At 40.8% G+C, this 12,763-nt stretch overlaps 1 protein-coding gene across 8 annotated transcripts in view; it reads right to left on the reverse strand.

Annotated features, from left to right (window-relative positions):
• Nucleotides 1-12,763, reverse strand: part of DNM3 (dynamin 3) — a 166,702-nt gene that overhangs the window by 42,141 nt on the left and 111,798 nt on the right. For all 8 annotated transcript variants that reach the window (XR_007376979.1, XR_007376978.1, XM_048944525.1 and 5 more), the window contains one exon: nucleotides 11,541-11,652. Coding sequence is in view for 6 of the 8 variants with exons in the window: in XM_048944525.1 (XP_048800482.1) it covers nucleotides 11,541-11,652 (112 nt within the window). In the remaining 2 variants the exon portion in view is untranslated. The remainder of the gene's footprint in view (nucleotides 1-11,540; nucleotides 11,653-12,763) is intronic.

The following is a 12,763-nucleotide window of genomic DNA, read 5'->3' on the forward strand; positions in this document are numbered from 1 at the left end:
CAGTTTTTCTTTCTACTCTTCATTAAACCAGCAAAAGGATGAAGAGTCTCATACACACCTAGGTTAGTTAATAACAATTACTGACTTTAAAGACTTCAACAAGTGACCTAACAAAAGTGCTTGAGCAAATTTCCAGTCTTACTTTAAGCTGAGATGCTTCTGGTTCCCCAGCTAAGGGGACACTCAAATTAACTGAAATCAAATTAGGATTAATCCATCATTGTTGATTCTTAAATTCATCACTGTATATGCAGATGATATAGGAGTGAGGTATTTTTAAAGAGCAAAGACAAAGATGTTTTGCCAAACCTGCTCCAAACACCAGAAATAGTGCCTTCTTAGGCTTGAAGAGACAAGTCCTGTAGAAAGAAATTATGCTGCTGCTCTACAGAATTCCTTAATAATATAATAATCCTAAAGCCTACATCGCCTGCTAGTCAGAGCAGTGACAAACAGGTAGTTTGTTCTGAGATTGTTTGTTTCCACAGATCTCAATGGCTAGTGACAAACCTCTAACCCAAAATGCAGACAGGACAATGTTCAGTAATTATCCACTGATTCTCTCCTGTCATTCTTTGACTGTAAGCTTTACAAGCCAGGAACCACGTTTTTATTTTACATTTGTAAAATGGGATCTGGGTCCACAACTGCAGCTTCTAGACAAATAGTATCTATTCACAATATTAACAACAGCTGCTGGAGAGGCATCATGCTGTGACTTACAAAAGAAACTGTACGAATAAGATGGAACTGAATAAGAGAAATGCAACATGGGGCAGAAATCACAGTCCCAGTTGGACAACACCAGGACTGGTTCTAGGAAAGGAGGACTTTAGCAGAACACTCACCAGACTACAGTAAGCAGGGAAAAAAACAGCATTCCACTAAAAACTTACAGGATGAAGCAGAACACGTTCAGTCACAGCAGATGAAATGCTAACCCTCCAGACATTGATGGGAGCTTTACAATTGATTTCATCATGCCCAGTTTTCACTCATGTTCCAGTCTTTTTGCTACCAATGCTGGTTGCAGTTTAATTGTTTCTGAGCATATGCATCCACTCATTGGTTTTTATTCTACACAGCAGTATATAACAGAAACCATAAAGAAAAAGAGTTATGTTTTCAAACTCTTGGAGATGACAAGTGTCCTAAAGCAAGGGCCCATGATTTCCATCATACCAAGGGCAAGACACTGTTGAGGACTGCACACCATGCTGCATTTTGCTCTTGGTTAACTTCCTAAGCTTTAACATTGAAACTAGCAGTGAGCCCTGAATTGGAAGCCATTGATCCAGAAGAAAAGAAACCCGACAGATAAAGGTAAACTATAGACACCTATGCATTCGAGGTTGCTTGCTGGTGTCCTTGTTCATAGAGTCACATCATTCCCTGGGTTGAAGCCCTCAGCTGAGGAGCAGCGGGTACAGAGCCCCTGCTCACTGAACAGCTCAAGAGAATACTGTGACAAATAAAGATGACTGAAAAGTTTCATTTTCTGCTAATGAAAAGGTCCAATGCAGCCCAACACCTTGTGTAACAGCTCGTGGGAACTTTCTGTCTACGCATCACAGAGCTTTCATCCAGCCAGATAATTTCACATACGTCATTTGAACTGAGTGCAATATTCAGTGATGCATCATTCTCTCTTTGAATTACAAGTAATTTGATTAGGAAATGTTAGGTTTAAAAAGAATGAGAGAAGGTAAAGTTGAACCAAGTAAAATCATTTGTTTCTCCACTTTGGGACCAGGAACAACAGTAGGTAAGGCACCAAAGTGGAAGAGAACCAAAAATCAAATACCACAGGTGTCCACCGCCAGCTTTTCCTAGGGCCAAAACTCAGTTCTCCAGAATCAGCACAGTTAGAATAGCAAATGTTCTCCAAATCCATCAAACTGGGAAGGACAGAGAACACACTGGTCAATGAAAGGCCACAATGGAACTGGGACACAGGTGCAGGAGGGGTGACCACAGAACAGGAACAAATGACATCATGAGTGCTGTGAGGAAAGAATGAAATTTCAGAACAGGGAATTTCACACACAAAGCATCGTGTGAAATTGACTCCATGCGGACAGTAATTATAACCCTACCTCCACCAAAAGAAAGGTAGGGTAAGCCAAACAAATCCAGGATAAAACCATGCATCAGAATAGACATTGCATGTCTTTGCTTTTGTCCAAAACAGAATGAGAAAAAACAGCATTCAGTTTCTCTTAATGGTCTTGTTTTCTCTTACAAGTGAGAGAAAAAGAAGGATCTGGCTGTTTACCAGCTGCCCTCCACCCTCCTGTCCAATGACTACATTTCCTGCTACACTGTAAATGCTATGGAAGTGACTCCGATGACATTTTTGGCAGAAAAAACTCACATTTTTATTTAGACCCAATTACTTTTTTTAAAAACCGCTACTCAGGAGTAGTTTTTTGTGCACGAACTGACTTGGAGAACAACAAAAAAAATTGCTCAAGTCTTGTGATATCTGAGTGCGTTTCCCTTTCTGTTCAGTTTTGCACATGGGTGACATGGTGGAGCTGCACTAAAGGGGTTTGGAGGCAACGCGACCTTCCAGCTATGGCTGTCCTGAGACCTGGGGGCACAGACACCCAGCCTGCAGTCTCAAGGATCTCTGTAGGTCTGAGTAGTGCAGCACAGCCCAGAAGCACCCTCCTGTGCCAACCAACTCTTAGCACTCATTGACCAGTTCTAGGAAAGGATCTGCAGGAGTTGGCTTTCTTTACTGCCTTCCCCAGGGGAGATCTCCCTCTCTTTTCAATAGCAATTCATGTCCAGAACATGGCTGACACTCCACGCTCCATCATCGGAAACTTCGCAGCCAGAAAGTTTTCACCTTTCGGTACAGCTTCAATAAAATCCTTCATTAGAGTGGAAGTGGTGCAAAAATGAGCTGCACCATAAAAAATGAGAATTTAAAAATATTTTCAAGGTGCAGGTGTCTCATGGAAAGCAAAGAGCCCACCACGAAGACATTGCAAACATAATAATAATAAAAAAAATCTGCTCCATTCTAAATTTCCTGGAGCTTGCTTAATGTCAGCAGGTTTGTTTAATAGCAGAAATGTAAAACTGTGACAGCTATTGAACGGCTGACCCCTGACACAGGCAGTTACCAGTTTGCTGGGACTGGTTCTGAAATCCTTCAGTTCGCAAGGCTGCATCTTGTTACAGTCAGTGCAACTGATGCAATGCTCTGGATCTCTCTCTCCCTTGTACGTTTTTAACTCTCTTGTGCCAACAATTATTTTACTCTTAGAGAATATAAAAGAGGGCTGCTCTGTGTTTCAGGGAACAGGAGTGCCTCTAGGTTTGGTTTGAAGTAGTAAATACTTAGAAGGATGATCTTTATGGAGGGGTGTTTTCGCATTCATGAAAGCGTAAGGCAGCACGGAAGGCACTGACAAACAGCCATTTCCTTTCCTCCCTCTGCTTTGGACTGCTGCTGACCCTGTGGGGACGCGCATGCACGCACTGCTCTGCTCCGTCACGCCGTCACTTCATTGTAAAACTCAATTCATCTGTTTGAAGCAATGACTGAAGCACCGTCTATAAAATTATGGCATTTTTCCCGCTTTAAAAAGTATTATAACACTTCTTTCATTTGAAAGTTATTTTTAAACCTCCTTGGCCTGGAGCCAATTTTAGTCATAACTGAAGTGGATTCTTCTTTTCCTAGAATTCAGTGCCTTCCTTTCCTAGAATATAGTTGTCTGGGTGTTGTTTTTTTAAGTTAAAAAAAAACAAGCCAACAAAAACAAAACAGTAAATGCACAGTTTTCATTTCCATCTACGCTGCTTTCCCTCTGACACATCAGCACAAGTTGCTGTTCAGCCTGCTGCTACACAACAAACACAAGCGAGTCCTTACTTTTTTTAGCTTAGGACCTTAACTCGAACACCACCCTCAGCAGTCTGGGAGCAGAGGCACCGACTCTCAGTTTGAGCCTGGCTGGGAACATTACCATGGCCAGAGTCAGAGCGTGATTTGCAGGTAAGTGCAGACACTTCAGAAACACAGCTGGATTTGGTAAAACAAGCATCACAGCCCTGTGCAAAGATGCACGTGGCTTCTGGCGCAGTACCTGCGTAGAAATGTCAATAGCCAGGCATGAAATAGATGAACTGAGAGAGCTGTTGTCATACACTTAGGTAGGATGAGTACCCTGACTTCACTCACTCTAAGTTCCCACTTTCCAGGGCTGTCTCGAGAGGGAGTAGGACATCTGGTCTTCTTAATGAAGTAGCTGATCTGGAATCTGGGTTCGGTATAACTACTCCCATCCCTTTTCCCCTCCCCCTCCCAAAAAAAGAGACTTGAAACTAAGCAATTAATATGTCACCAAGAAGTATTTTAAGCAATAACATGCAAACTGACCTGGCAGCGAGATTATTTTCCTTTTCTTTTCAAAGGAAATTCTGTTTTTCTCAGGAGAAAATTCAAACTAAATTCTACTAAGTGACTTTGTATTCGGTGAATGCTCGTATGCTCAGTGTTATCCACACTGAGACAATGCCACTAACCAAGATGCAAATTTTGTGTGTGTGTGTTTTATTTTTGCTAGCTCAGCCTATGGGGTTTGGGATGAGAATTTCAGTAGGACACAGCACCTAGTAAATCTTCTAACCTAACAATGTTGGGCACGTACAGAAAACTGCCTATGTGAGAATATTGTAGGCTTTGTTGCTGTTGTTATTTTCAAACAGCAGGATATGGAGGGCTGGTGTTTTTTGCTTTTGTTTTTAAACAACAAGAGTGATGAAAATGCACGGGGGAGGAAGCGAATTCACAAAGATGGATTAAGACACTGAGTCAGTGTCTTCAGCATCTGGACCGAAGCTACAAGCAGCTTCCCAGCACTCTGTGCAGCTTGGCACAACGCTCCTCTCATCCTGCTTCTGCACAGGACTGCAGAGCAGAGTTCAGTTTTAACTTTAGTAAGACGTGGCTTGCCAACATGTGCTTGCTGAATGAGGTAGGTCTCCATTACCTCATTCTAAACGACCCCTTTTACAGATCTTATCCAACAAAGCTTTGAAGATATATTTATTTTTAACCATGTGAGAAATCTCACTTACAGTAATGATTGTGCAACAATAAAAAGTAAAAATAACAATGATTAGTAGTCCACTGATGACCATAAACCCTCCTCTTTTCCCTCCCCCTGCTTTTTCTTAGGACCTCATTACTCCAATGTTTATTTTCACTTTGCAAATTTAAGAGGCAAAGCTAAGGGCAGTACCCATTCAGGTTGTGTGGGCGGTTACGGAATCTTTCCACATGACATGAGACAGTGTGAAAGCCCTAGCAGGTAATAATAATAGGAATTTTAAAGCCTTGCTAGGTACCCAAGTAAATCCTTACCAGGACAGTAAGGAAGGATTCTGCAGGTTTGAAAACCCCGGGATCTACAGTCTGCAGCCCCTCCTTTCTCCCAGCCACATCTCAGACGCTCTTACTGCCTCTCAGGTGCACCCACTTCATTTTCCATACAACTAGGTACAGAAGTCTCAAGATGCCTGCGGGCTTTGAGCCACTACAGGCAGCTGCAGTTAGTTCTGCCTGCCTAACTGGGATTCATAACCTCCTAAAATCATAGAATCATAGAATGGCTTGGGCTGCAAGGGACCTTTAAGATCATCTAGCTCCAGCTCCCTGAGCATGAGCAACTCATGTGAAAGAAGGGAGGGGACACTGATGAGGATTCAATGATCCTCACCAGGATCTGGGTTCCAAGAGAAAGATGAGGATGGCTGTCATGGAGATTTGTTTTGGAATTACCTTCTGGCTGACATCCCAGGGCCAATGGGGGAATTTCTGTGAACGTACAGCAAAAATCACCCATTGCTCACAGCATAAGGAAAGCTAACAGATCCAACAAGCCTCAAATCTCACAGGTTTCTCCTATACCTGCTTAAATCTATCCTATCTTTTGCTAGCAACTGAACTCCACGTCAGACACTACTACTGGTCCTCTCTCCCTGGAGGTGCCCCACAGCTCCGGTCACTGGAGAACAGTGCTTGTCCACATGCATCCTGACCCCTGTTTCTGGCAGCGCCAACAGATCTCTGGTGCCCCATCTCACTTGACAGAGCATCTACAGTCTAACTCCTCTCATCAGGAGATCAGCTCAGTACCCAGCATAGCAGCAAAGCCTTAAGTCAGCATATCGTAAAGCAACATTATAAACATTACCTTGATATTTCAGTGTACACAGTTAACATTTACATTTCACACCAACTCCTGCATACAGTCCCTCTCTCTATGCCATCAATTCTTAACCCTTCACCACCCAACAAGCAAGCCAATAAAACACAACATTTTTGGTGCTTCTGAGCCCAGTTACTATGGAGACAGCAGCAGACAAAAAGTGATAAAAATATCAAAATTAAAAGCAGACAAATTCCCACATCTTCAGACAATTTTAAGTGCACCTGGGTCTTTCCCAAATAGCCAAGAAATGTTAGAAGCTCACAGTGAGATACTACAAGCAATATTTCAGGGGATAGTTTCAACATTTGCTATGAAGCATCCTTTGATGCTCCAGATACATCCTCCTAAGGGTTAATGTGTCAAAACAGGAAAGAAAAAAAATGCAAAAGCCGTGTAAATTCTTTCTGTAGCATGACAAAATCTCTTTGCATCTTGTTCCAAAGTGTGAGATGTGAAATTTTCATTCTTAAGTAAAAATGGCAGAAAAAGTGCAAACCCTGGGAACTACTTAATTATTAGTTTATCAGATCAGCATCAGCAAAACTATCTTTTTATGTGCTGCTCAGTTTTAAAAACCTACCATGCATATTTCAGTTCTCCCTCTCTACACCCCACACCCTTCTGCTGCTGTCCAGCTGGAACACATCAAGGGTCTAGAAGCCAAGTCAAATGTTGACCCCACCCTCCTCCATCCATTTTAAGGCACCTTCAAAGCCACTACACTGATCTAGTTCAGCTTAGCCAACAACGCCAGCAAATCTGTTATTTAAGACTTTAGTGCCGGGTTTTTATAACTGCCCATTAATACAAGCTTTGATGTATGGTCAAAAAATCCAGCTGTAATGAGTTTCATCAGACTGTAGCAACCTTTCCTCAGAAGGTCTTTATTACTATACCTTCATAATCTTCGGACCCAATACTGTTTTATAGTATCATTCTCACTGAACTGCCTTAAAAAACAACACTCGGCATCATTTAACATATCACCTTCTGCAAAATTAAAATACAAAGATCTGTTCATAGTTTCATAGAAGACATTTTTGTACCTACATTCCCTCTTAGAAAGAAGCTAGGAGTTTCCTCGTAGGAGTATGCAGGCAACAATTGTGTGAAATAGAAGATAAAAGTGATTTTTATGACAAAACCCTTGAGTCAGGATACAAAAGGATTTTGTAAAAGCACAAAGAACTTACTCTGTTGTTCCCCTTTGCAGGATGCAGCAGGGAGGGAAGAGGAAAAAAGAAATATTAGATACATACATTTTACATACATTCAGTCTAACTTGTGCAGTTCTGGAAGTAGCTCAAACCAAATGAACTGACTCAAAGTACATTCACAGAATCCTTTAGTCAGACAGCTTCCTGAGGAGCACAGGACATTCACGAAGGATCTGAAATGGTCAGCGAAGCTGTAAATTCACACTGCTTTTCAAAATTTCCTCTCTACGCAAACTTTCAGATTCTACTTTTGCTTCCTCCAGTGTAAATTAGGAGCAGCTCCAGGGAAGTCGGTGGACACTAAAACGAGGGTGAGGGAAACGAGGCTCAAAATGATCTAGGGATGGGACCAAAGCCAGAGGGATTTTCGTGCATCGGCAATACTGAGCTTCCAGTACGCAAAGCAACCACTAAATATGTCTGCTTACCCTTTCACGACAGCCACTCCCTGCAACATGCCAATGAATGGAAAGTTTCACGATCCAATGCTTTTAAAAAGCAAATATTGTACGTTTAGACTAGTAATGAAAGTAAGGAGGAGATGGCATTAGGGAAAGGGGAAAGGGAATGGATGGTTGGTGCCAGCCAGGTAAAGTGTGCTGAACAGCTTACGATGAACATCTGTGCTTTCTTTTCTTTTCTTTTAATTACAAGTTTTGCCATGAGCTGGCATGAACAGTGTATATTATCCAGTGGGAAGCTGGCCAAAATAAACACCAGCCGAGTTGAGAAATACAGTCTGGAAAGGTTAGTCACAAAGTTGTAGCCATTTTTTAGAAAAGGAGGTTTGGATGCCTCAATACAGAAACCCAGCAGTAAAGTCAGCTGGTAAATGGATATCCTGTTTCAAAGTGAATTGGCCACAGTGTGATTTATATCAAGCAAGCTGCCTTGCATATGGGTTGGAATACTAAAAACACTGATTCATTGCTATCTGGGTGGCTGTCAAAGCTCACGTCCTGAGAAATGCAAATCTCTAGGGAGGGAGGTGACCTGGAAAAGTCCAAAAGAATTCAGGGGCTCAAAGAAAAACTCTGAAGGGTGGTTAAAGATAGCTAACAAGTGAATGAATACATGAATGTACATCAGCACACACTGAGGGATGGAGAACGCAGGCAAAAGGAAGCAAGAAAATGGAGGAACGGGGTGTTAGATGGCTTAATGAGTTTTGTTTAGGCACAAAAATAAAATGTCAACAACCTTAGACTTTGCTTAGGGTATTAAAGTAGTACTTCATAGCAGTAGTGGTAAGTACCAAGCCCCATTACCACTGCCATCATTCAATTTTAAGTAGTACTACTAGAAAAACAACAGAAAAACAAATATTCTTAGTTGAGAGATTTGCTCCTGGTGAGAACTTGAAGCAAATCTCTTTAATTCAGTGACAAATTCCTACTATTCCTTTCATTGCAGAAGTAAACCAAGTAGGGGCCAATGCGTTGGGCTTTATATCAGCATTCCCGTATGCGAGCAGCAGAGCTGTTAATGAAAGCACACAGCTTAACTTCAGATTCCAGGCTGTGCACGCTCCTCTGGCAGTTACAGAAAGCAGGCCAGCCTCACCACTGCAGCACTCCAGGTTTACAGCACTATTAATCTATTTTTCATTTCTAAGCAGCAATTTTTCTACTTCTGGTGCCAAAGTCTTGGATATTCAAAGTTACCAGCTGCAACTTGCACATGAAAAAGAATGAGAAGGTCATCCTGTGAAGGGGCTGGGGTACCTCTTTGCATTTTTAACTGCGGGACTGCGAAGCTGTTAAGAAAGACTGAAGCAAACACAACTTGCTGCCATTTCCTAACAGCATTTCTTGCATGAAAATGAGGTCTCTCAATCTTTGAAGAAGAGTAAAAGACTGGTGGGCATCTCAAAAACTATTTTATGTTGCCAGGCAAAGGTGCAGAACTGAGGAGTGTGCATATGATTATAATGAAAGTTCTGTCGAAGTTCCCAATGTGCCCTGAGTGCTGTAGCTTTTGCTTTACAAAATACAGAACTTTAACTGCAGGCTTTCATTAAACATTTGTACCTACAGTCGTAGTTGTAGGAAGAGGAAAATACTCTGCAAGATTAGAGTAGCATGAAGGATCCTTCCTGCACAGTTTGATGAGCTACAGCATGAATTTCAAACTGGAGGGTTTGGAACAACAATATTCACTCTTTTTTTGTGATGTAAAGGTGATTCCAGCCCAGACAACAACTGAGTTTTGACTGCTTCCTAACTTTGTCTTTTAAAGATGACTTTCAATCTTGTTTCTGAGATTCCTTCAACAGACAAACTTTAAAAAAAAAAGGGTTCTTCAGAAAACCTATTTTGAATATAAAATATTTTTAGGGAGATAGGAAAAACAAAGAGACAGAACATAAGTTTAGAAATCCAGCCAGTGTGCCTTTTTTATCAATAAAGGATCAGGTATATGAAGAATACGGCAAACATGGCAAATTCAATTGGCTGGTTTGACACCATAACCTGAGCAAAAAATCAAAACGATGCAGTATTTTGAAAGTAGGAATTTCTTAGATAACCTCTTATAACTAATCCTTGTAACATGACTTCTGGTAGTCCTAGATAAGAGCTAATTTACAGGGACAGGCACCCTACTGGAAAGTCATTAAGAATATTTAAAAACGAGTGCCAGATATTTGGTAGGTCTCCTGCTGAATTTCTGTCTGACCTATTAAAAAAAAACCAACACTGTTATTATAATCACTGGTCATTTCTACAATAACTGGAGAATCCCACAGTTCAAGTATTCTGATTTGGCTTTTGCTGGTAGCCTCGACAGTGTTTACACAGAGTACAGGGAGCGTTTCCTGTGCATGTAAATAGCAGCAGGAAGAGATGCAGAGAGGATTATAGAGGAAGATGTACAGGTATCACAAAAATAAGGGAAGTATGAGGAAGACGATGAAAATGGAAGACATCACAAGACCCGGGGCTCAAGGGACCTGCCCTTGTCATGGAAAACAAGCAGGAATAGGAACAAATTCCACCAAAGTCAAAGCATCATTTCTCAGAATAGATTCTCCTCTGAAGGTATCCATGTGAAAATTACACTAGAAAGATGAGCTATGCATTAGAGAGTCTTTAGTGAATACTGAAAGAATTTAGTGAATATTGAAATACTGAAGAATTTGTCAATTGAAACTAGTCAAGCACAGAGCACAGGACAAAACAAAAAAAGAAGAAAACCCCAATACTGATTGAATCCCATGGAAGCTCTGACACTACTGAGAAAAAGTTGTGGTTACTGTAGGTTTGTCATAGGTAATAAAGGCCTTTTAAAATTGAAACCTTAAATGTAAAACAGAGTAGCCATAATCTGAATGGTCTTAAAGCAGCCTCACTGCTCAGTGCCAAGGTTTTGTTCTGATGCTGCAGGCCTCTGATGCTCCAGTGCCTCACCAGGGCCTCAGCTACGCAGGCATTTGAGGGAGCTGGACTTCAGGAGCTGAGCCAACTCCCTCGTCCCAGACTTATGTAAATGACAAAACACAAAATGACAATGTCCAAAAAGTACAAAATGGTAGTTGGGCATATTCCATTTCCCAGCATTTTCCTTTTTTTGTCTTTTCTGTTTAATTTAGAGGCTGTTTTTCTTGCTGTTTCCTGTTCAATTTGCTTCACATGATTAGCACAGTAAAACTGTGTTTGGAAAGGTTTAGCATGTGTTCCATGCACAAAAACATGCAATGATTCAGTAAAATAAATACACGTGATTGCCTCAAATGCTTCTGTCAGTTCTGTAATGCAGAGCTTGCAGGAATAAGCTTATTTTCTTTAGAAGATAGTCATAGAAGCAATGAAGCACAGAAAACCTCACTTTGCTGAATGTTTTTACTAAACTGCTCCAATGAATGACATTTTGGAACTTTCTTTTTTTTTTTTTTTTTTTTTTTAAATTGATGACACACAAATTAACTGTAAAGTATTTCATTATGAATATTAACCAATTACTTCCTCAGAGGCCAATGAAAAGGCTACAATTTCTTGAGCTATCTGCAGATGTTCTGTTCTCCCAAATGATGCAATTGGTTTTCTGACTCAAAAAGAGCAGCTACTGAAACCGAGTGAGCTGTAGAACTTACTGAGGATTTATCAGGATAGACACCGGCTCGTAGCAGAGATGCCTTCCAGCTATCCACCTCTTCTTGGGAGTCACAGGCTAGTTCAAGGAAACGGTAATCCTTGTAAACATTCCTAGGACAGAGAGCAGCACACTGTAAAACCAGAATTTTACTTCTTTGTATCACGCACACAGCATTTTAAACAAAAAATCCTTTGGGATCAGAAATAACTTGGTAGTTGTTTCGGACAATGGCGTTTATGAGACAGGTGCTTGTTTAATAATTACATGGAGTACTTAAAAATATCTTACAATGCTACAACACAGCTCTGGAAATAACAATTATCTGAAAGCACTGTGAAACTGCTTCAAATCAATTTTCCAGCTTTTGTTTCCAAAATGAGGCACATTTAGGAAAAGTAAAACTGTTGTGATACAGAGGACAAACACAGAAGACATTCCAACAAAGCTGTATTTTGAAGCTGATTGCTGCTGTAACTAATAAATATCAGAATAACTAAGGATGCAACTTTTTCCCATGCTAGGTCCTTTTGACTTTCAGACACTGTCAGTAAAATGGGAAAAAAATACAATGACAATTAGAATTTTTTAAGAATTCCTCTAAAGTCTGTCACAATCATACGAAAACTAGGATGTGTTTAAATAATACCTACTGCAGGTAACTAATGGAACTAGATAAATACAAGCATTAGGAATAGGGAATCACATAATGGAAGAAAAGAGAAAGAAGGAAAAATACATTATATGTAGGAAGGTGGTACTTGTAAATTCTCCAATAAATAGAGCAGATTTTCCCCTTACGGTTTAGCCATTAGTTTCCGAATTCATAGTCTATATACCGACCAGATTTGCTATAAATTTGTCAGCCAACAGTCTTTTTAGGAAAGGCCACAAGCTTTGCAGACAAAGGTTATGAAACCACATTTTGCCAGATCTTAAAAGCTGCACAGGAATCGATCTTCCATTGCAACCAGACTGTTTTCTTTCCTTAGCAAGCTATGCAGAGGGGGGAGCGAAGGGCAGCAAGGAGGACTCAGAGAGATTATTCAAGCTTCAAAGAGAGCTTCAAAGAGACAAGGGGTTCTTATAGCTCCGTTATGCAACAAAAGACGTGATTCCTGCCACATATTTTGAGGAAAAAAAGAGTGAACACCTTATAGAACTTGGAGATTATTATTATCATCACTGCCCGGACAGATTTCTGTAGCATTCAGGAGCTGGTGG

The sequence above is a fragment of the Lagopus muta genome, chromosome 5 (genome assembly GCF_023343835.1).
Source record: "Lagopus muta isolate bLagMut1 chromosome 5, bLagMut1 primary, whole genome shotgun sequence".
Classification (NCBI taxonomy): Eukaryota; Metazoa; Chordata; class Aves; order Galliformes; family Phasianidae; genus Lagopus; species Lagopus muta.